General features: G+C 40.2%; 3 protein-coding genes across 7 annotated transcripts in view; 1 reads left to right on the top strand and 2 right to left on the bottom strand.

Annotated features, from left to right (window-relative positions):
- The window catches only part of tgfb1a (transforming growth factor, beta 1a), a 10,375-nt gene extending 4,462 nt beyond the window's left edge, over positions 1 to 5,913 (bottom strand). Inside the window, exon 1 of the mRNA XM_023290039.3 lies at positions 3,866 to 5,913. Coding sequence (XP_023145807.2) covers positions 3,866 to 4,196 — 331 coding nt within the window. The 5' untranslated portion in view covers positions 4,197 to 5,913. The remainder of the gene's footprint in view (positions 1 to 3,865) is intronic.
- LOC111581724 (cyclin-dependent kinase-like 1) lies at positions 3,299 to 17,433 on the top strand. Of its 5 annotated transcripts, none has more exons than XM_055011928.1 (10): positions 3,299 to 3,498; positions 9,957 to 10,145; positions 11,305 to 11,423; positions 12,773 to 12,845; positions 13,955 to 14,045; positions 14,396 to 14,596; positions 15,316 to 15,398; positions 15,497 to 15,553; positions 16,011 to 16,160; positions 16,366 to 17,433. In XM_055011928.1, exons 1-10 carry the CDS (start codon positions 3,469 to 3,471, stop codon positions 16,459 to 16,461), a joined length of 1,089 nt encoding a protein of 362 aa, XP_054867903.1. In that variant the 5' UTR covers positions 3,299 to 3,468; the 3' UTR covers positions 16,462 to 17,433. The 5 variants fall into 5 exon arrangements, with proteins under 5 accessions (XP_054867903.1, XP_035813050.2, XP_023145793.1 ...); XM_035957157.2 differs by having other exon boundaries at positions 3,301 to 3,498; positions 11,302 to 11,423; XM_023290025.3 differs by lacking the exon at positions 3,299 to 3,498 and adding an exon at positions 9,265 to 9,390 and having other exon boundaries at positions 11,302 to 11,423.
- Positions 17,429 to 24,831, bottom strand: LOC111581723 (cytochrome P450 2A10-like). Its single transcript, XM_055011927.1, has 10 exons — positions 24,497 to 24,831; positions 24,221 to 24,329; positions 22,111 to 22,273; positions 21,745 to 21,894; positions 21,339 to 21,499; positions 19,207 to 19,383; positions 18,913 to 19,054; positions 18,394 to 18,581; positions 18,180 to 18,321; positions 17,429 to 18,029 (listed from the first exon to the last, which is right to left on the bottom strand). The coding sequence occupies exons 1-10, from the start codon at positions 24,565 to 24,567 to the stop codon at positions 17,845 to 17,847; spliced, it is 1,488 nt and encodes a 495-aa protein (XP_054867902.1). The 5' UTR covers positions 24,568 to 24,831; the 3' UTR covers positions 17,429 to 17,844.

Raw genomic sequence — 24,831 nt, 5'->3', positions numbered from 1 at the left:
GTTTTTCTAATAGTTGCCAGACCACATTTCGAGTTTATCCAGTAAATAATCTTTATTGCAATATTTCTTGGCATGAGAAAGTCTGTTTTTTTAAATTATTATTTTATGTTAGGTGGCACTGGGACAAGCAGACACAGAAAGGGAACAACTGATGGACTGGATTCACAGAACCAGTTCCTTAAACTTGTGTGACTCAGATTCTCATAGCTATAAACTTTCTTTTCCTGTACTTTAGCTCACTTGATGAATACAACTCTGTAATTTACTACATAATATATTACTCAGATAGTAATCATTCTGTTTTATGTTAATAAACTTTATGAAAAGTTTGTTTTCTTAAATGCTTTTCATAATTCACACATTAATGAAATAAAATCGGTGAGTTCATGGTGTTACTCAATAATCAACAGCAGCCAAACATTCATCCAGTCCAGCTGCTGTAAAGTTGACGATAGAGAGTGTTTTGTTCTCTTACATTAATGCTGCCCATATTTGCAACTTTAATTCCTGAGGCTGCCCATATCATGACAGCGGGAACATTCCCCCTACAGAGGCTGATAAAAAGCAGAGCCAAGCTACTGAGGGCTTTAACACCATAAATCTACCCGTGTTACTTTACACAAGATTAAGTTGGACAGAGGCGTGCAAAGATAAGCACAGGAAGGCAGATGATCATGAGTGAATCACTATGTAGAAAGAGAGAGTGAGAGGCTCTACAAGGGGGCATGTAACCGGGTAAACGCAAAGAAAACAGCAAGGGGAAGAATGCACTCATATGAATATAACTCACAGTTGTGAGGGGTTGGAAGGGTGTGAGTGGGGGTGTGGAGAAATTGGAGATGTGTATCAATGGAGCGCAAGGTCTGGCCCAGGCCCAAATCCTCTACTCTGCCTCGGCCTGCCAAAGCCAGGGTTCTCTGCTTTCAAGTCCGGGAATTACTCTTTGACAGGAATTACATCCCAGCCTTGCATACTTGCTCTACATACTCGGTCCAAGCTGTACCAGGATACTTCATGTCACGGCTGCTTGTGTATCATTTACCAGTATCACCATCTGGGTCGTGGCTGAGGTAGTGTTTCACCCCTTGTACTGAAGCCAGACTGAAACTGAAAAGAGCTGATGTGGAGTGTAACGGGAAATGAGATGACATTTTACTGGACCCACCCAGAGTACAGTGAAATGTTTGGTTATAAGTGCATGAGTGGAAACACAGAGCATCACAACAGTGCTCATGCATGTGGACAGCAGTGCACTGGCAGTGGTGCACCGAGCAAGAGCGAGCACGGAAAGTCATCGTCTCCAGCTAAGTTTGAGAAAAGTGAGATAAATGTGTTAAGGGTTAGAGAAGTGTTTGCGAAACAGGAAATTAAGTCACTTCCCCTAAGAAGCATATTGGCTGCAGTACCATAATTACGGCAAAGCTTTATCCTCACTTCTACTTTCTAATTAACACAGCTTGCATTGTCTCTGGAGGCCTGTCACCGAAGCGCTAATGCGATCAAATTCGACGTTTTGAGGGAGCGAGGTGTAAAATCTCTTCCTCGTGCTCGGTTGGGATAATGCCGTGCTTTTCCAGATAGGGGTAAAGATGGCACCCTAGCCTGTGTACTAACATGGGTGTGGGGGGGATTTGTGTGTTGAATCAGGGCCTATCCACAGGTAAGCCGGGGACAGCTGTTGTGACAGGTAGGCATACAGCTCTGTAATTACCAGTGGGAGGAACCAGATTCCTGCAACTGGCTAAATATCTGCCTCCTCCACACTCGACTCCACCCTCCCACAGCCTGCTCATCAATGCCTTGTTTCCCCATCTCACCCTGATTCGTGCATGCTGTTGGACCACTGTTTGGTCCTCTCCCTCCTACAGTTGTAGTAGTCTCATTTACTGGGAACTGTAATAATTACTCCACAGCAGTGAACTGCTTTCACTCCCGAATGGCGCCCAGTGGCTGGCTTCCAAAGGAGAAAAGAGTTCCCTCTGTAAACGAGCTAAATTACATTTGGACCAACGGCACGCTAACTGGGAGAGGTGAATTTGTGTGGGCTTCAAGGGGAGGGATGTTACTGCTAACTGGCTGAAGGAATTTAGCCTAATCCACCGCACAATTACCACGATGGAGACAAAAACTATTAAGTTCTAAAATGCTCTGCACACGAGTATGTATCCCTGTAGGCTGTTTTGGGGTATCAGGAAAGTGTGAGTCGTCCAATAAAACACAACCACAAATTGAAATGATGAATAGGATTGTTAATGAATGTAAAAAACAAAAACAAAAAAGGAAAAAAAAGCCTTCGATTAAGATTATTCTGATCACAAACACAGTCCTCCATCTTTGACTTTTTAACCAGAAGCTGGATCGTTTCCCTCACTCCCTTGTTCGTGTGTTTTATTATTATTAATGATTGCAAAACAGTTATAATTGGACTAATCACATATCCTCATCCACTTGGCATTCTCCTTTACCCAGTGTGAGAAGGTTGACTCCGTTTTAAGAAACTAAGACGGTGGATTGGTGTTCTCTGGCATTCCAAAGAGGTAGGAAACACATGCTCCCCATGGGCACCGCTTGCACCGGACCTGAGTCACTCAAGATCTCAGTGGCCATCAGCCTGCCTTCCTTCCTGCCAAGCTGCCCTGTCACAAACACACTGCAAACACAGTGATAATAAGCTCAGGAAACCCAGCAGAGAGAGGAGCGAGAGGGATGGGCAATCATGCTTAAAGAGACATGGGAATGAAATGCAAAATTGTCAGGAAAAAAAAATAGAGATGATGGAGAACAAGTGGCAGGATAAGCAAGGGAGAACCCAGTGCTCAAGTTACAGGAAAACCCCAATCCCTGAGGGACAAAGAGAGAAAAAAGAGAAAACGAAAGAGAAAATGAGACAGGGTGAAGTTAAAGGAGTCTATTTCATGTCTCCTCTCATCTCATTTTTCTATTTTCCATCCTGTTCTTAGGTTTTCATCTAAGCAGAACAAAATCATGCCCTTGATTTTGAGAGTTGCTTTGTTCTCCCTTTGGTCTGCACACTCCTGAGCGTGGTCCATCCACTCAAGTCTTTCTTTGAAGTGGTGGATAAAAGGAGGATGGTGTGGATGCCTGTCTGATAGGGTGAGGAGTATAGGCATGTAGAGAACAATGGAGCATAGAAACAAAACCAAAAAAATATGTTTATCATAATAGTTTGGGAGTCATTGCACAATTACAGCCAAAAACTATTTGGCTGAGCAAACATGTGCAGCCTCGCCAAACAAACAGCGCTAATAAAGCAGTAAAAATGCCATGGATATCATGCAAGCAACACGGGGAATCAGACCAGATGCAGCTCACAGCGCTGCTAACTTGTAACGCCTGTGATCTCTGAACTCCTCAAGCTGCCTGAAGATGTTGGGTGGAGATCATAAGGAGTACATGCGTTAAGGGAATTTATGGACAAGATTGGAACTGACACCAGCCATCAGGCAAATGCTGATTAACTTGGACAACAGCCACAAGGTTTGATTATCCCAGTGATTGCTTTAAGACTTATTCATGCTATAATTTAACACTATGTTAATATTGGCTTTGAGCAAAAACATGCATCAAACCTTCCTGTTAATGCGAACTCTGAAGAATGACCATTTTTAAATAGGAAAGATCTGTGCTTCTACAGGATATTTGCTTCCATGTGTGTGTTTGTGTGTCTTGAGAAATGTGCCTCGAGTGCCTGTAAATGTAGGAGCATAAATCACACTCACGATTACTTGACACTCTTACTGCTACAGTTAAGCCGACAGTAATTGCCTGATTTTTGACAATAGGTTAGGTTTGGCAAAGATTCATGACATTCATGTAGTGCTGCTTCGAGCTGTCTGGTACTCACCGCTCATGTTGAACTTGTGCAGCACTTTGGCAAAGTACTCCTCCTCCTCCTGCTCGGTGGAGACGTCTGTCTGGACCTCGACCTGCTGCTCCTTCAGCATCTCCTTGGTGCTGTTGTACAGCGACAGCAGGTTGCCAGGAATGTCATCCTCATCTCCAGCCTGATCTGGCTCAGGTGCTTTTGGCAGTCGCAGTTTGCTGAGGATCTGGCTCCGAATGGCCTCGATGCGCTTCTTCTTCACCATCTCCAAGTCCACAGTTTTACACGTAGACATACTGCTTACGTTGCCCACCGTGTACACAACCACCAGCATCAAGAATCCCAGTTTCATGGTGATGGTCTGACAGTGCAACCTCTTGTGCGCTCTGGGCCTTAGCAAACTCTTCCTCACCTTTTCTTTCACTACCTGCCTCTAATGGAGGATGTTTAGGGAACAGTGAATCACTCCGTGGAGAGGTGTGACTGACGCAAGGTGTTTACACACGACAGAACAATTACAGCAGTGTGGAGAGTCCTGAAAATTCGGGACTACTCCTGCCACAGCTGTCACTACTGCTGCAAAAACCACCTAACACTTGTGTCTGCTTTGCATAGAGGCAGGTAGAGAGAATCCCAGTGGGCAGACAGACATCGAGTGATGAGCCAGCCTCTGACTCAGCCACACAGGTAACACAATGACGTCCCAGACTCTGAAGCGAGTCCAGAGTGAAGCTGTCAAATGTTAAAGGATCCCATCCAAAACATGCACACAGACTGTGCCCCAAGACTCAGAAAGCCTCTGCAGCTGCCATCCAGTGCCAAACAATCAGACAGTCAACAGACGTGGATCTGTACTCACAGAACAACTTTTTCAAGCCTCCGCCGGCAATATTAAATTAAATCCTGTCTCATTCAGAGCAGAGCAGTATATACTCCTCCACGTGTCAGCTCAGTGCTGTAATGCTCACCAAGCAGTCTCTCATTACATGTCCCCGGAGGACAGCTGAGTGAATGTGAAAGAGGCTGTACAACACTATCACTATCTGAAACTAACTTTTAATCCGGCACTGCTCCCTGTCCAGTTTGGCCCACAAGGTCTCTTCACAGATCATTCAGAGCTCCTCTGTATGGATTTAGTGACAGATATGCCCTCTGTTAAAGCCTCTAAGGAAGAGAAAATAGCAATGCAATGTCCTGTGCCTAAAGTGAAAAAAATGGCCTTCCTTTTTCTCTGTTTTTGAAGTTTGATCAGATGACCTCTGGCTTCCTTTACGGCCCAGATAAAATTCTCTGGGGCTTTGAGTCAGCCCAGAGCTAATCAAATATCCACGGTGAATGGAAGGAAAGTATGGTGTCGTGCTTCAAAAATTTAAAATTCCAAACTCATTCAACACCAATCACAAACCAGTGTATGCCGCTACAGAAAAACATTTGACAAACATGTATTGCTCTCTGCTCTGACTACCTCCTTTTACCATCAACAACATGTGATCTGTGTACAGCTGCAGTACACCAGAAATTGCTTTCAACGCCTGCGACTCATGCCTACTTCACAGACAGAGCAGCTGTCTCTCTATCGGTCTCTTCATTCTCAAACATGATAATATGATAGTGTAAGCTCTCTGTGTACCAAAGTCTGAGATTAAAATAGCTCAAGCAGGTCTGCTATCAGAAGCTTAGAATGTCAGTGTCAATGAAACACTGGCAGATATTAGAGTTTGACACACCTTCTCCTAAAATGAGTGAACCATCCAGACAGCAGCAGTAGCAGAAGAAACAGTCCTTCTTATCTCACGATGTTTTGGGAGTTGGATCACAGTCTCTGTCCTCTCTTCTCTCTATCCATCCATCGGTATCACCTCATCTACAGCTCCTTCACACCTTCTCCCTTCAAGTCTCCACTGACACAGCTCTCTATTCACACCTCTATTTAACTCTGCCTCTCTGTTGTGCGTTCTCCCTCCCGGTGCTTGTCAGAGCTTGCTGGTGACAAAGTGATTTGTGGGAGCTCTGCGCTCAGAGAACTTTTCTCTTGCAGTCCCTCGCTCTGCCTCTTTCTTTCTCTCTCTCTCCCTCTAACCCTTCTTTTTTTTTCTGGTTCCTGTTACTCGTCTAATAGAGCGAGGAGCTCTCCGCCCAGGAAATGAGGGTAACGGCCGCAGTGTAAAACATCTGCTGTTTAACAGAGCTCTGCTGCCTGACTTCTGTCCTCATCAGGAAGCTCAACACACTGAATAGCTTTCTGACTGTAGAGGCTCCAGCTCTCTCACACACTCAGGCCTTTCTGCCTCTGAGGCACAGATGACTGACATGTCAACAAGCCCCGCATGGCACAAGTGTCTCACCAACTGACCGCCACATTTACCTGGTGGCTGTGAAGGTGTAACGTCTGCCAGGCCCAAGAGCTGAGCAACATGGGACGAGCAGTTCTAAAAGTAGAACGGCAAACTTCAAGGGATGGAGAGCCAACGGGGCAGGGTTGTGTGGTGCCCTGTCCCAGGTCTGGGTGCTTTTTAGAGGTCGGATTGTGTATTTTCAAAAGGAAGGCTAGACTTAAACAAAGCAGTGATGGTTTCAATCTTTTCTGCTCTGTCTGACAGATGATTCAACAGGGAAGTAAAGATAGCAGACTGCCATTAGTACAGTCGGTAGTTTTGGAGTTTTTAAGGATTTGCCCAAATGTGTTTTCAGTGGGTGTCTATTGTTAGTTTTAAAGAACAAGCTATTCATCAAACACTGAAAATAAATGGTGACATTTACACAAGGAAGCTCGAGGCGAAAATCCCCTAAAATTCCAGCCATAAAAACAGCAGACATCATTGATCATTCAAGAAAAGTAGCTGTGGACTATGTTTGCATGTCAACTGCTCTGCATCTAAGATTACTAATAACGATAAGAGGGTGATAATAAAACGAGGATGGCTTTCAAATGTCAGTAGGTATCACTGAAACTGTTGTGAGCTTTGACAGGCATGCACCGCCACCTAGTGGGCAAAGATTGTTTACAGGAGTGATTTTTCTTTTTGTGATAGCGAGCAGAAAATGTGCAATACAAACATACAGTCCCCTTAACAGCGCATAGACAAGGTAGAGGAGGGTCACAACAGAGATAATTACAAATCTTTTGTCTGTATTAGAGTGTCTGACAGATAAAATAACTAGCAAAATTAGAAGAGCTAAATCTTGCGTACAACCAGAGCTTCTACTTTGATTAACATTTCTATTTGTTCTATTTCAGTCCTAAATGATTGTCTGTGGGATTTCCATAGAGCCATGGGAAACACCAAAAACTCTGAGGGAGGATGCTATCATAAAGACATAAAACACAAAATGAGAAAACAAACAAACAAACAAACAAACAAAAAAAAACCTAATAGTGTCTGACAATGAGTTGGATAAAGTTTAACGTCTGAACTCCTATTTCCTGCATGTCTGTGCATTTCATATTCTAACATATTACTGTTTAATAGAACTCTTTAGAAACCCAATGAAAACTATATTACTACATTTTTACGCAGTCTTTTTTTTTGTATATTTCCTTAAATTGTTTCATAGTCGTATTCAGTTTGAGACTATCATCCAGATTGTTGCACAAGTTTACCCCACAAACTGGTAAACATCTACTCTTCATGGCGGCACAAGCAAATTCAGTCATGCATTTATTGAAATCAGATATAAGAAGCAATGCCTCGTTCACTGTGTGATGCATTCTGTCAGTGGACAAAGATCAGAAAATAAAATATAAAACCTGTGTTGACAGTGGAGACCACATAACAGAAGTTGTGCTAAATTTTGCTGTAGCAACACATCTCAAATACACAGCATCTGAACACAACAGCCTCCATATCCCACTGACTCCGTACAACCAACCAGTCTGACCAGTCCGCCATGGGGCATTTCATAGCCTTCACCACAAGGCCTCGATGCCAGAACCTCAAGGTGTCTGTGTGTCTCTGAACACAGCAGTGCAACATTGCTTGCTTTCCCATCATTCACCGTGAAGCCCTAAATGATTCTCTGTGGGATTCCCATAGAGCTGTGGCAAATCGAAGATTCTGAAGGGGGACGCCAGGTTGAAAAAAAATAAAAAATCACAGTCAACAGAGAGAACAGATCGTCTATGAATCATCCTGCCACATCAGAGTTGGTCCCGCATACATTTCATATCTGTGGCAGAGTGGCATGATGCTGCAATAGTGTTTCCAACTGGTGAAAATATTAAGCATTGGCATGACGCTCTGAAACTTTATCTAGATGACAGGTCATATAGTCAAGGATGAGTTTCATTATACATTATATGCTGTTACGTACATTAAAATAGATTATATAGTATAAGGTGTTTGTTTTGGATGTAAAATCTTATTCTTCAAAGTGTAGCTGTCAAATAAATGCAGTCAAGTAACAGCTCTACTTAAGTACAATGCATGAGTTAATATACTTAGTCTCTACCACTGATTACAATAACAGTGAGGATAGACTTTATTTTTATAGCATTTTTTTCAAATACAAATTTGCAGAGTGTTTTATAGGCATACCAGTGAAAATTATTCAATATAATCAATGAATTTAAAAAAAATGACAAAAAAAGGAAATAAAAGAGAAAGACATTTAATACACAAAAGTTTTATCCCTGAAAGGTTATGAATAAAATATGGACTTCTGAATAACATTTTAAAATGCTCAGCTTTTTATTTGTTCTACTTCATGCTGTAAAAAATGTAATTTTATTTAATTCTATATTTTACTTGTTTTTTTCCAAGTTTTTAAAGCACACAACATATCAGTGAAATTACAAATATAGACAAAATAGACAACATATAAAATAACATTGGAAAAATATAACAGAATAATTTTTAAAATTCTGTATTTTAAGGAAAAAATAATTTTCTAATGTAAAAAAAGACCTGTTAAAATACTTTTGCAATTTCAACCTAACTTCACAAATATTTTCTTTTTATTTAATAGCTCTAAGAAGAAAAAATGATATTATTGTTTGTTATTATTTGTTATCATTCTTCATTAAGCATAACCACGTGGTTTTATATAAAATTAATTTTTTTAAAAATTGAGCTATTTAATCATGGAAAATTTCAGTATTCTTATTTGATGGTTATTTTATGGTGAAGGTATTTTTGGTGCCCCAGCTGCTGATACATTATCGATTTTTACAGGGTTTTGTTATTATTTTTATTATTTATTTTTACACTTCAAATTATTCTGCTCGACAAAAGAATGTTTCCACGTTGGGATTTGCACATGATCTTTATTTTAATTTTATTTTTATGATTAAAAATTTACAACAGCCTTAATATGAAGTAACAAAAACAGAGTATGTAATTTAGGCTACTGCTGGTTAAAACATTTACTGGTTAGTCAAACAAACTAACGCTCTTCTCTGCTTCCTGTAACGTGCTGTAACCTGCTGTCTCCATGGTTACAACGAAAGTGTACTCATTTGCGTCTTTTAACGTGCGTAAGCAGCTCTGTGAATCTGTATCCTGTATTTCTGCCGCATTGTTGCTTTTTTTCTGCGCATTTTCTAAGAGGTAAGTTAAACGTCGCATTTATTATAGTGTTTTTGAAGCCCCGCAGCTTCGTTTTAACCCGAAAATGGATTCAGAAAGACTCAAACTGACTTAAAGATGGGGGGAGATAATAGCCAAAGGAGGTTGCCAAGGTAGTGACGACGCACCTGGAGAGGAGACGCAGAGGGAGTGTGATAGTAGCTTCAGAGAGAAGGTGACAGAGCTCCTTACTGCAACAAGAATCAGTCTAAGAGCAGAGAGAGATGACAGAACACACATAGCTGCATGTAGATTTCTGGACTGATGATGGATTTATAGCTTTGACTTGATGAAGACGCTTCCATATTCTGGACGTGAGTGGATTTGAGTGTGTTTAGACTAACAGTTTGATCTGTTTGAGGTAGTTTTGTCCACAAACATGCATCTTCTGAGGTGGAATTCTATGTTAGATTTAGGAAAAAATGACAAAAGTCATGCATTTTAAGGTTAGTATGTGAGAAAAGCTGTGAAGAAATGAATTCAACGTGTGCATTCTGGTGTTATTTATTATTATTGCGTTTCTGAAAATATTTCCTTCCTTTTGCCAGGTGACAGCAAGCGGCTACCCCATGGAGAAATATGAAAAACTGGCCAAAATCGGTGAGGGCTCCTACGGTGTGGTGTTCAAATGCAGACACAGAGACTCCGGCCAGATAGTCGCCATCAAGAAGTTTGTGGAATCTGAAGATGACCCGGTCATTAAGAAGATTGCATTGAGAGAAATACGTATGCTGAAGGTGAGAAGAGATTAGTGTCACCTGGGCCTAATAGTATCAAGTTTGTTCACATCTAACACCACAGGAGGACACGTGTACGCTGACATGTAGGCTACTCTTTAAGTTGTGGGTCATTCCAGGATTGGAGAACATCTTTTGTCCCACCCATCAAATTTCAAATAATCCATTTACAAAATACTAAACATGCAGTTGTTGTGTAAATTTACTTGTCTTGAGACCAAATTAAAAAAAACTAGGAGAAAAGAATGTTTGAAAATGTTTTTAAAATACCAAAATTGTCTGGAGTTCCCCCTAAAATACCATTATTCCCATGATGACCAAATAGAGTCTCAAATAAAACAGTTAAAATAAAATATTAAATCTCTTTTTTCTTTTTTTTTCATTATTTCTTGTAATTGTGGGAACATTTTTTTTAAATCAATATAATATTTTAAAAAATAATTATTATGCATGTGTCACACAACAACCCTGTTAGCAAAACCTTTCTAGCTGGTAGAAGAAGAAGAATCACATGATACGCTGGAATTAACATCAGTGTTTCAAAAGAATGAATAGAGCAAAGCTATGTGCTCTCTTCTATTTTTCATGTTTTCATAACATTGTCAGCCTTGATTGAAAGTCTCACTTTAGCTCATGCAACCCTGTTATGCATATTATCAGGATATTGCTTTTTTCTTTACTGTTTTCCATCAGTAAATTTGTCCTCTTGGTCAGCAGTAACAGCTCGCTAAATATCTAGCTTCTACTGCTGAGAAAAAGATCACATTAGCATGGATTAGCAACCCTGTTACTGTGATTAGAGTAGGGTTAGCAAACAACACAGAAAACATGGAATAAAAATGCTACCATTGATGTGTAAGCTGAGCCAATTAAACCTTTGATGGTTTATTACCTATTATTGATGAATATGTAGCAGTAAAGTTGCAAAAGAGAAGGTTTGTTTTTCCAAAATTTTGAAGCCCAAATGTCCTCCAATTCTGGAATGACCCTAATACCATCTTGTGTTTAGAGTGTTTAGAATAACTTGCACTGGTTGTTATTGTCTGATATATAAATTCAGAGTTGGGACAAATGGATGACTCTGTAGGTTTAATTAAACATTTATTAAGCATTTTGTCCCACATGTGAGGCCGTTTGTTCTGCATTGGTCCTACAGCAGCTAAAACACGTGAATCTCGTGAACTTGCTGGAGGTCTTCAGGAGGAAAAGACGGCTTCACTTGGTGTTTGAGTTCTGCGAGCAGACGGTCCTGAATGAGCTGGACAAACACCCCCGAGGGTAAGTTGGAGGCAACACAGTAGTACAGGCGATAAGATAAGATAAGATAAGATAAGATAAGATAAGATAAGATAAGATAAGATAAGATAAGATAAGATAAGATAAACTACATTGATCCCTCACCTGGGAAATTTAAATGAGCATGCTGACAAGGCATGAAAAAAAGCAGGACAAAAAGTACAATAAGGTTGAAATTAAAGATATAGTTAGGGCCTCATAGAAATGATGTACAAGCCATGATGAAGTTATGAAAGGATGTGTACAAATGTGCCATTATGAATTCACATATGATGAAGTATGGATATGGTATGGTGAGTTTACATGTGGATATGTACACATATCACAGGATGAATTTACATGTGTACAGGTCTGGCATGGAGGATAATGTTTGTAATTTCTGTTATTGTCATCAAAAATGTCACTGGGGGAAAAGACCAGTGATAAACATGATGTCATGTCTTGCCATTTGATGTGCTGGGGTATTGCCTAGTAAGATGTGAAAATACCCAATTAGATATTGCGTGACATTTAAAGACAGTCATTCATTTCCATCCTCAGAAGTTTGTCAGTTACCCATTTGCTTTTCTCAGAATTCATGAAAAACATGCAGTGGTGGAATTAAACTTCAAACAGTACCTTTATTTTTAATACTTTAATCACATCTTGCTAATAATAAGTCATTGCTTTTCTTCCAGTAAAGTAAAATTTAGAATTTTTTTGTTGTATTGGAGCATTTTGAGAATCTAGTATTGTTTCTTTTACTTTGGCATCTAAATACCAGAGGATCTAAAGTTTAAGGAGTCATATGTTTAGCCATGGAACTCATAGTGTCTACATTAGTTCGTCTCTGGTTTTGCTCACAAGAAAAAAAACGGGGGAGCAGAAAGGAAAAGGGTGAATTACAACGAGGCCACCAAGACTGTTGCCAAGAGATCTCAAAGACAGAGAATGCTGGCGGCTGAATGAGGCAGGAATAGCCAAGTTTAAAAGATCAAAGTATTCTCCTCTCGCCTCATGCAACCTACGGTCACGAGATAAGATTTAAGGTTATCTCTTGTCATGTGAACTTACGCAGCAAACCTAAACCACAATGGCTGGTTGTTGTCTGAGCCATTCTTCCTTTTCCCGCTAGGCTGTGCAGCAGAAACTCTAGCTGCTCCTGAAAACAAAGGCGCTGCTGCTGTTAGAGACGGGCCTAAGGTTACCCGGGTGACCAGAAGGCTGTGTAAAGCACCACTTCGTTTTTTGAAATGGCTGGAATAATAGATGAGGAAAACGTAGCTAATAAATAGGTTGTGTTTAGTTCCTCTTACAACCATCAATATTCCTTTGTCTCCTGTTCTCTGCAGGGTACCTGAGGCTCAGCTGAAAAGCATAGTGTGGCAAACTCTGCAGGCTGTTAACTTCTGCCACAAGCATAATGTCAGTATACTTTTAATACTGTACCTATTTTTCTTATTTTTAAAGGGTAAATCTTTAAAACAATAGTCACATGCCACATGTATTGAAATTACTCCATACTCTGCATACTAGTCATGAGGTTTTGATGCAACTTGCTGTGAAGGATGGCGAACACATATGCAGTATCATGCTGCTTTTAAATGAATTCTGAATGTCTTTGTTTTTCTGCCATTTTCTGCTTAACTTAACATCTGAGTGTTAATGAGCTCTTTCTGCTGCATCACTGGATTAAATATGCTATAAAATTCTATTATTACTAATCATTACTCCGCCAAGGAATGCAGCAGAGTTATGTGACGATCGGCATACGTTTATGTGTCTGTCTGTCTGTCTGTGCGCAACATTACTCAAAAACGGAATAACACATTTGGATGAAATTTACAGGGAAGGTCAGAAATGACACTACGACCACCTGATTAGATTTTGGCAGTGATGTGGCTTATAGTCTGGATCTACGGATTTGTTAAGGATTTCTGTATCATTGGGAGATAGAGGCATGGCGTCGCTTTAACTATGACTACAAGTGAACACTACGTCAGGTTCCTGCTGACGACGGAGTACTGCACTCTCTGAGTGCTTTTCTTGTTATTTCAGTGCTTGTTGTGGGTGGTAATAGCCTTCCTTGAAATATGTTTGTTACACGTGACCATAGATTACCTGTTAGCATAAACCAGTTTATATCTGACACTAAACAACTAACTTTTCAGTACAAAAAAAACTTCTGAAGACTGACTAAAACTGTGCATTAGGCACCCATTTGGGGAGTAGTTTAGATTATCTGCGAAATTTTCACCATCTCAAACTACAAAACATATGAATAACTGCTCTAATGTTGCATAAAATGAAGCATATATAATATAATATTAAACTTTAGCTTCCATAAGGGGAGTCACTTTCCCGACTGCAAAGTACTTTTCAATAATAAAGTGTGTATATGTTTCTAATCTCTTGCGGTTTCACTTCCCCATCCATTTTTAATCTGTCAGCTTTACTATAAGCCTCTTTTTCTATCAAAGAGACACTATATATATATCATGTTGTCTAAATCCCTGATCCTGATTGTGTCTCAGTGCATCCACCGTGATGTAAAGCCGGAGAACATCCTCCTCACCAAAACCGGAGTCATCAAGCTGTGCGACTTTGGCTTCGCCCGCATCCTGAGTAGGTTATCCAGGGAAGCAGCGTGTTTATGTGCATTTTGTCTTAATGTACCTCTAATGATTTATTCAACACAGAACCTATATCAGCTCCTGCAGATGGCCTCCTCACTTTCAGCGTTTGAGTGAATGCATTGCATAGGAGGACCACTCAGCCAGTTAGTGTGTCTCTGTTTACCCCTCTGGCCTTAAGTTTCAGTGTTGTGTTACCATACATTAACATGTAGTCATTCAGCATGTCTTGTAATCCTTTACTCTACCATGTACATGTTATTTAGTGTTCATTATTCAGCATCTAAGTGACTTGGTGTGCCCACAAGTTATCGCTATCTATCTGTGTGTTGGTTTCCTCAGCGGGACCAGAGGACGACTACACCGACTACGTAGCGACCCGCTGGTACCGGGCCCCTGAGCTGCTGGTCGGGGACACCCAGTACGGACCTCCTGTGGATGTTTGGGCTCTGGGCTGCGTCTTTGCTGAGCTGCTCCACGGAAATCCGCTCTGGCCCGGGAAGTCTGATGTCGACCAGCTCTACCTCATCCGAAAAACTCTCGGTACACCGATAATTAGAAATAATCCGCCTATGGATGCGCAAACTCACTGGTGTAATTGTAAAGATGAGTCACACAGCATGAATGACGCTGATTTTTGCGATAGTTCACGTGATCAGCACAAGGATTCAGTCAAGTCAAGCTGAAGTCGCATGCAGTATCTGTCACACGGGCTTGTGGTTTGTTTTGATATCTCAACATAAACAAACTACTCTAGCTTAAGAGAAGACTGAAATTTATCCTGTTATTTAGTAACTTGACAGCTTTCACAACAGTCCAAGCTAACTGAAACCAAACAAATGCAGCAGAGTTTGTGTGGACTGAACCGAAAAATTTTGGTATAAACACATTACTTAATAGGAAACAACGTCTTTTACAATAGACTTTGCTCTTGTGGGATTTTGAAAGAGAAAAGAAAGTAGGTTTTATTTTATGGTGATAACACAAAAACCAGACATGTACTATAATGTACACTGAATGTTCTCATTCAATGCGTTTTATTTATTTGTATTATTTTCTATATTGTAGATTAATACTGAAGATTAACTTTTTTTGTTGACAACATAATTCCATATGTATTCTTTTATAGTTTTGATGTCTTCAGTATTAATCTACAATGTACAAAATGATTAAATAAAAACCATCGAATGAGAAGGTGTGTCCAAACTTTTGACTGGTCGTATATTTTTGTTAATTTTGATGATCTATTTTCTGACCTTTAGGTGACCTGATCCCTCACCACCAGCAGATCTTCCGCTCCAACGTTTTCTTCAGTGGAGTCAGTATTCCTGAACCAGACACAACGGTATGAATCATGTCACAACTGTGAAAATGCATGTGTCTTATTTTTGAGAGGTGTTAACATGGTTGATTTTATCACATCGTATATATTTTCCATCTTAGGAGCCCTTAGAAAAGCGCTTCCATGGCGTGTCTCCTCATGCCCTGCAGGTTATGAAGGTATGTTAATATTTAACAGAGTCTGTTGTTTTTACTGATTGATTTAAGGTTATCACAAATAATCCTGGTATCAGCTTACTGTTTGCACTGGCTGATAAGTAACATAAAACTGCACCACAGAAAGTCTACACCTAACATATGCTTGTGATACTTAATAAACCGTTTTGTTGACTAAACAGCACTGAAAAGATTAATTTTCAGGTGTAAAAATATTTCTCTATGTTAAAGATCTGACAAGTCCACAATTCTTTTGGAACCTAATTTAAGGCATCATTTTTGAAAACTATCTGATTTTTTTAATGTTTTTAGGTTAGTAAGACAGTTTCCAGGTCAACATATCAGGCTCTAGTGTACAGACGAATACAAAATGATGATTTAATAATGTAGGTCTAGCTTTAATGACATGTATTTATCATTACCGAAATGCCAACATTTCATGCCATCTCTGTATCGACAGTCCTGCCTGGTGATGGACCCCTCTCTGCGACTGTCCTGTGAAGAGCTGCTGGAGCTTCCTTACTTCCAGGAGGAGGGAGCCAACTGGGGCCGGGAGGGTGAACGTCCAGGAAGACGACATGACAGAGGCTCCCGACGCAGACAGGCAGGGGTAAGAATAAAACATGGTGATATTTATGTTGTAACAAATAATCTCAAACTTACAGACTGTGCACACTGCCACAGACACACATCCTTAAGTTGGTCACTGTACCTCCTCACTGTCTTGCTAAACACCCTCATAAAGCATCTTCACACTTTTTAAAAGAAAAAAAATCTGTTTTTAGGTTTTCTTTGACCCTTTTGTCTTTCTCTAGGCTCAGTATCTGCCTCAGTTACCAAACAGCAACATCTCACCAGCACCAGATGTCAAGAAACAAGTGAAGCATAAATACCACCTGCCCAACATTTAACAACTACAACAAATCTACCTGTAAAATTGTGGCTGAGAAATGTGAATGATTGACTTTTGTGGATCCTTTGAATACATTCCAATTTGAAAACACATACGAATGAAAAAGATTTAAATTCTGGGGTCACTTTTACAGAAAGTTTTACTCCGTATTCTTTACACAAGCAACAAACAGTTGAGGCACGGGGTAATTCAATGCACATAACTAAAGAAAACTCAATCTATAGAGTCATTGCTGAAGACAACTTGCACTAAAGGAGGACTGCATTTTTACACTTCTGTAAAATGATTTTTTAAAAAAAAAGATCTCATAGTCTCATAGTGCCATTGTCACTTGGACTAAAGTACGATAGTTTTCTCATTCATTTCCATACAGGTTGAATCTGGCTGTATAACATGTTCTATGCGTTAGGATTAATCTATTCAAAGAGATAGTCAAACACCATTTTAGTAGTTTTTATTTTCTAATATATAAGAAATATAAGTTTAATGTATGTATTTAGCCTTAGATTCAGTAAATATGTTGTAAATATTGTATTATAAACCAAAATTATACAGTACAATATATAATGCTGTATATCTGACGTTTAACCTACTGACTCAGTCTTACTTAGGTTTAACAAAACCTGCCATGACAGCTGATACTTTAAGTAATTTGATGGGTTCTTAACATACTGGAGCCACAGTTTCGACAGTGATCTCTAAAGTCTGACATGATGGACATTGACTCGGACACAAGACAGCGATCCACCGGAACATACATCAACACAGTGACAACCTGACACACTGCTTGACCGATCACCTGACCTCGAACTTATCAAATTACAAGCGGAACTCTTTGTTATACATCGCTGTGCTGCAAACCAGCAGGTTTTACTCTGGTTTGAAGGGGCCTAAGACTGGTCACAATTGATGGAATTTGAACGCAACATTCAGTATTTCTTGTTTACCAATAAAATCAATGCAGATGCAATTCTTTTCATGTTTATTGTGTGATTCATGCGTAAAAGTACAGATATCTACCACACCTTACATGATTTACCAACACATTGCTGTTTGATGAGTGTAAATATGCCTACACAATAAGCCATTAACCCTTGCATTTACTGTAAATATCTTTGTTTATTTACTTTGGTTTATGTTGTTCAAAATACAGATGTTCCTAATTTCCATTTTAATGTAACTACAAAACCATAGATGTAAGCTTAGATTGCAATATTTTACTCTCTAGACAGGAAGTCTAGGATATTCTACACATCTAAAGAAGTCGACACAGAATATGTATAACCAGAATGTCACAGTGTAAATGAGAATACTAATAACATTACTCAAGCTCCTTGCTATAAAATGATCCCTGATTTGAAGGATTAATGCCAGATAATAATTAGCACCTGGGAGTTGCAATGATCATGTATTGGCGAGGCAGGTTGGCGAAGCTGCTGTACTCTGCACTGAGGTCAATACTGTCAGGTCCTTCAGAGCAGGAAAAGGTGAAATTCTGCACAAGTGACACCATGAAGAGGAAAATCTCCATGCGAGCGAGGGACTCTCCAGCACAAGATCTCTTTCCTGAAAAACAACCACAAACAAAGCAGTGAGAATGAAAGGCATCAAAGCTCAGAAAAGAGCACAACAACATTAAAATCTGTTTAGCAAGCAGCTCTTATGTTCAATCATGTTCTCTGAGTAGCTGAAACAGATGTAAATGTGCTTGTTTACCTGCAGAGAATGGCAGGAAAGCAGGGTTTTTCTTGAAGTTGCCATTCTGGTCCAAAAAGTGTTGAGGATTAAATGTCCAGGGGGTGGCCCACTGTTTTTCCTCTTTCAGCACAGAGTGCAGCATGGGGAAAATTAACGTACCCTGTTGAGAAGAAATACTGCATCAGACAGGAACAGAATGCATCAACAACACTAAGAGACAAAACAAGAATACCTTGGGAAGTGTGTAATCCCTGAAAGAGATGTCTTGGACAGCATAGTGAGGGACACCCAGGGGGATGATGTCCATACAGCGCTGAATTTCATGGATGACAGCATCTGTAAAGGGGAGGGACTTCCTGTCTTCCATATAAGGGCAACGATTACGTCCAACCACAGTGTCAATCTCCTGCTGCATAGTTTCTATAGAATAAGGAAACATTGCTAGTTAGAAACAGTACAATAATCACACAATGTGAGTCATTTATATAGGAAACAAATACTTGCTGGTTCCTGCTTCTCAGTTTTGCTAATCTGCTGCTTTTGCAATATAGACATTCTTGACATTCATCACTAAAGAAAGTTATAAATAATGTGTCATGATTTATTAACTGCAAACAACCAAAAAAATCACGCAAAGTAGAGATATTATCTCTCTAAAAAAAAAAAACAATAACAAAAGAAATCGTTATTTGAAAATCATCAGACTAACTGTGCCAAATCTGTTCGAGTACATTTCCTGTTGCCTGCCTACCTTGCATTTTGGGGTATTTGATCAGTAAGTTTAGTGCATATCTGATGGTTGAGCTAGAGCTTTCAGTTCCTGCCTGGTACAGATTCAATACTGTTGATACCAAGTTGTCATAGTGGAACTCAGTCGTGGGAATGTCCTTTTCCTGAAAGAACAAAGCGAGAACAAGTTTAGCAATATGACAATACAACTAGCTGGATCACAATTCAACACACTCTGGAGGCAGAAAGTATCTTGTGGTACTTTGCAGGGAATATGTACACCAGTGAATACATGAAGTACATAGTTCTGTTGTACCTGACTGAGTCTAGTGAGGAAGCAGTCGATGTAATCTCTAGGTGAGCTGATGTCCAAAGTGTCCTGGTGTTCCTGGATCTTTGTCATCGTAAACTGTCTCAGCTTTTCGATGTTGGCAAACACTTTGTGCTGTCGACCGGGCAGCCGTTCCATCAGCCGAGGGAAGATATTGTACAGCTGTGATGGGAAGTAAAAATGTGAATCATGTGTCTCAAAACAAACTGGCAGTCTGTGCTGTTTAAATAAAAATGCACTGACCCTTACTACATGCAAGTTTCAAATCATCCTGAAAATATATAACAGATTTTCTTCTGAATGCAAACTATACTACAGTGCGTCCCAAAAATTTGTTCTCCCCACTGGAGAACATGCTTGATTGTTTGTCAATAAAATGGGTTACACCTGGTCAATCAGGTACTGTTTGGTTGTTTTACTGGTCAAACTGTCAGGACCCACTATATAAGCTTCTTGCTTGACCAAAACGCATTACATTCACAATCAAATTTTGGAAGTGCGGTTACTATGGCCAAGAGTAAGAGTGGAAAAGCTTCTCTTTCAGAGTCTGAGATTCGTGCACAGGCCATTGCTCTTCAAAATGCAGGAAAAACTTGTCAGCAGGTAGCTCAGGCCCTTGGCAGGAGTATCCAATGGGTGTAGAAGTGGTGGCAAAGGTACAACAAAGGAGGATCCTTCAAAGATTTGCCTCGCTCAGGACGTCCATCTGGCCTAACTACAAGAGCCAAGGATCTGATGAGAGCCAAGGGTAAAAGACACCAGTCATGCCTGCGACTCAGAGGCTGAAAAATCTTGGAGATGTTTCGAAAGAGCACTATGCATATGTATTTAAAAGAAACATTGGGGCTGAAAGCTTACAAGAGGCAAAATATTCTGTTACTCACCAAACTACAAAAGGAGAAGAAGAGACTGGCTTTCGCAGAGAAGTACATAACTGACTCCACAAGACTGGAAGAACTGGATTTTCGCTGATGAATGCCCTCTCTACTTATTTTCAACTCCCAACAGCCAAAATGACCGTATCTATACAGATGATCGCGAAAAAGTTCCATCTTTTGAGCAAGGGAAATTCAGTGCCCTTAGTATGGTTTGGGGGGCAATGTGTGCTTCAGGTCTGTCAGAGCTGCACATTGTGCCTCAAGGTACCACTGTTAATGTATAATATTATACCTAGAAACATACTAGAAAAGGTAATACTTGCAGCTTTGGCCAGGAGGAAAAAAATCGGGGCCTGTGACTAAGTGGAAAATGTTTAACAGATGCTACAAATTGGTATTTATGCAAGATGGTGCCCCTGCTCACACTGTCCTTATCACTCAGCAATGGTGTTCTGAGCATCTACCTGGTTTTCTGTGTAAGGAGGAATGGCTACCAAAATCCCCTGACCTCAACCCAATTGAGAACTGTTTGGGAATCCTGAACAGTCACATCTTTACCAGTCCACCACCGACCACCGTGAAACAGCTCAACTCTAGGGCTGTGCGGGAGTGGAGGAAGGTAGAACCATCCACATTCAAGAACCTCATATATTCCATACCTGAAAGACGAGATCAAAGTGAAAGGGGGAGATGCTGGTTCTTGAATAAATTGATTATATGCATATTCAGTCTTTGAGCTTTGTTTTTCTGGGGTGAATGAACTTTTGGGACACGGTGTATAATGTAGATGCATAAAGATAACATGAGTTAAGAAAATAAAATCAATTTTCATAACGACTTCACCGCTTCAGTTTAAATCCCCCTTTTAAAAATGGACTAATCTGACAACTGCAGACACAAATTTAAAATAAAAATGAAAGTCAACATGAGCATGTTTGGCCAATATCTTCTACAATATCACTGATGAATGCATAAGGAAAGCTGTGTAAGACTGAATATCTTACATCTGGCCATGTTCATGTTTTATTCACTGACAGATAGAACCATTGTTTTCTTACTCACTGTCACTGTATTATATATTAGCTACTTGCCTTATTCCTATATTTGCAGTGAAAATTGATAAATATGTTTCTCAGTGTGCTTTGCATAATGTAGTTAGACCATTTATTACCAATTTCAGTGCTTCTGCTGTCAAAATACTGATGATGTTTCACAGTCTCTGCACCTCCACCCTCTTACCTGACCCCAAGGACTGCTGGCAAATCTTATTGCTTCTGAGATTATGTGCAGAAGGTCCAGGAAGTCTTTATCGTCGTAGCTGAAACGTTGTCCAAACACCATGCAGCAGATCACGTTGGACGCTGAGCAGCTCAGGAAGAAGGTTGGATCAAAAGGTGTGGCTGGAAGAAAAAGATATCCTCAGTATGACCTATTGTTTCTGTTTACAATGTAAAAAAGAACATCATTTGTGACAGAAAAAAAAACCAGAAAAATAATTATTATCATAGCAGCATTTGTGACTTACTGTAATGTCATGTAAGGTGATGCTGCAGTTGAATAATATCAGCTCAGAAAGACAGGAATTACCTAGTCATAACACTATCCACTGTATCAGAGCAAAAAACACTGCCATTCTTGCACATACCATTGGTACTATTAATTCGGTTCACCAGGTGTTGGCTCTCCTCCTGGATCCACTCCTCCATGCCCTTCCGTCCCATCCCAAAGTCTCTCAGAGTTGACAACGTGAACCGTCGTAACTGTCGCCAACGTTCTCCATTACTGACCGCCAAACCTTGGGAAGATATGTTATTAGTAAAAAGGAAGCTTATGGTAAACATAGTGAATCAGGACTACTGTGCAAAAAAAATCTCTGAAAAGTCGGAAAACCTGTCAAACCAACAGCAGTCAACAGACCAGTTACAGCTGCAGCCTTCTGTGTTCAGGTCACAAAATGTTGTTTGAAACATTTGCTTGTTACTCCTATCATAACACAAAACTACCATATTACCATAGCCTTTGGTGGCCCTGATTAGGAAAGGAACAGGTCCTCTGCCAGTGAAGTCCTCTGCTCTGTCCACCAGCGCCTCCTTCACAGCTTCATACCCCACCAGAAACACGGCACGCTGAGGGCCCAGGTACACCGTCATCACCGGCCCATAGGTCTCACTGAGCTGGAGGTCAAACACAAAGCAACAAACATGCATTGCATTCTTGTTCAGGCATGCAAGGAACCACCCAAACCACAGGACAGAGTGCAAAACAAATACCCTGGAACTTTTACCATTAGAACATGAACAAAAACATAATTCATGCACAAATTGCACACACAAAACTACAAAATCTAAATTATAGCACCTCATCTATTATTCACAGTGGCTACATGTAAATAACATTACAGGCATGGAAAAAATTATTAGACCACCCTTGTTTTCTTCAATTACTTGTTCATTTTAATCCCTGGTACCACTAAAGGTATATTACCTGAAGAATACAATGAACACGACAAAAAATACAGCCGATTACATAATATTTTATGTCCTGTTTGACATGCTTAAGCTTAATTCTATTCCCAGGGTATATAAGAGATAATTTCATGTCATAAGTGTAGTTAATTAAAGCCACTATAGTCTGTAATGGCCTAGAGTGGTTTCCTGCTGACATTCAAGCCGTAGCACAACTCAGAAGTTGTCATCTCTCACATAACACCTAAAACTAAAGAACTATATGAAGCCACAAAGGCAGACATCTTGGCACTGCTGGAAATTGGCATGAGTGAGAGACTGAAGATCTCCAAGACAGCCGTTCATTACACCAAGAAAAAACAAGCCCAACATGGTTCTACCAAACTGTTAGCTGGTAGCAGCAGGAAACGTCTTTCTACCCCACGAGATGACCGTGCACTCATCCTGTTCCTGTGTCAGGAATCGTCGTCAGACCTCCAGGGACCTTAAAAATGAGTGGGCACTGTCGAGAAATGTGACTTGTTCGGCATGGACATTTGGAAGCCAACTTCTTAAAGCCGGTCTGAAGTCACACAGAGCAGGAAGAAGCCCTTCATCAAGGAAAGGCAGAGGAAAGACTGTTAATCTTTGCTGGGGATCACAAGGATTGGACTGTTGATGATTGGGCTTCAGTGATGAATCCAATTTTCAGTTGATGTCCACTCAAGCCAACTTCCTGGTTAGGAGGAAGCCTGGAGAAGCTACAAACCAGACTGTCTGCCCCTACAGTAAAACATGGGGGTGGATCAGTGACGATCCGGGATTGTTTCAGTAATGGTGGAACAGGGCAAATGTGTGAAGAGTGAATGAACCAGGTCATGTACAGGGCTACTCTTGAAAACACTCTTCTTCCATCAGCTGAAAACTCTTTCCTGCCTCAAATGACTGGATTTTCCAACAAAACAATGCCTCTTGAAACACGGCAAGGTCAGCTAAAGCCTGAATGGAGAACCAGAACATTGGAACTATGCCTTGGCTGCTCAATCACCAGATCTAAATCCCATTGAAAACCTGTGGAAAATCATCAAATGCAAAATGGAGAACCACAAGCCCCAAAACAAAGCAAATTTGTTTGAATTTGTGCAACAGGAATGGGCTGCTTTGACAGCAGAACAATGTCAGAAGCTGGTGGAGAGCAGCTAAGATGCATGACTGCAGTCATCAGAAACAATCGTTATGCAATCAAGTACTAACTCCTGTGTGGATCATGGGACTAAAACAGACAGAAAAGAAAACATGGAATCCTAAAAGCACTGTTGTTGGCAGTACAATGCCACAGCTATTGATGCAAGAGCTTAAGTGATTTTGGTTATTATCAAGAAAATCATGGAAAATGGCTAAATATCAGCTTTTAAATTCAACTCATACGAGCTATTTTTGTTGATATCATTATATTTGTCCAAACAAATGTACCTTTAGTTGTACCAGGCATTAAAATTAACAAGAAATCTAAGAATGATTCTGATTCTGAGACCACATTTTATTTTTGTAGCTTTTAAAAAGTGAGGCTGACTTTCAGAATTGCAATCAAAGAACTCGGTGATTTAGACAAAGCTGCAAGTATTTTTTGCTCAGACTTCGCTTTTCTGCTCTGCAAGAAAACAAACTCTTAGTCACCTTTAGCAGACTTGTGAAGGGAGCTCGTTTGTCCAGCTGCAGTAAGTTTCCTATTAAAGGCAGATCAGGAGGTCCTGGAGGCAAACTCCACCGTCTGCGGTTCCTGAGACTTAACAGCCACAATAAGGCGAAAATTAGCCCAAATAACAACAATGTGCTGGAAAAATCCATGATGTTGCACAAAAAAAAAAGTTGCCCTCGTCGTTCTCTGCAGTTTGACTAAAGGTCTGACTGATTGAACAAATACATCCAGTTGTTGCTTGTCAGGTGACCAACCTTTTGCCTGCATGTTGAGCTGATTTGTGGAATGGGGGCTGGACAGGAAAGGAAATCATTGGCAAGCACATCCAGGTTACTTGAGGATGCAAACAGCCCCTCAACAGTGTTCATATCGACCAAGAAAACTTCAGTGTCTGATGATAAAAAGTAAAGGTTTATGTCGGTAAACAATTTTTCTGGGACTTTAGTTCATTTTTAAGATATTTTATCAACGGGTAAAATCCAAAATGCTCTTGCAAACACATGCAGTCAGTCAGAGCAAAGAAACGTGTGCAGGAAAATGAGTAAATGTCACCTCTCTGTGCAGTTTATTACCCACAATATTAGATAAC

The sequence above is a fragment of the Amphiprion ocellaris genome, chromosome 7, assembly GCF_022539595.1.
Source record: "Amphiprion ocellaris isolate individual 3 ecotype Okinawa chromosome 7, ASM2253959v1, whole genome shotgun sequence".
NCBI lineage: Eukaryota > Metazoa > Chordata > Actinopteri > Pomacentridae > Amphiprion > Amphiprion ocellaris.
Note: the sequence above shows the minus strand (reverse complement) of the source record. Positions and strands in the feature narration are given on the sequence as shown.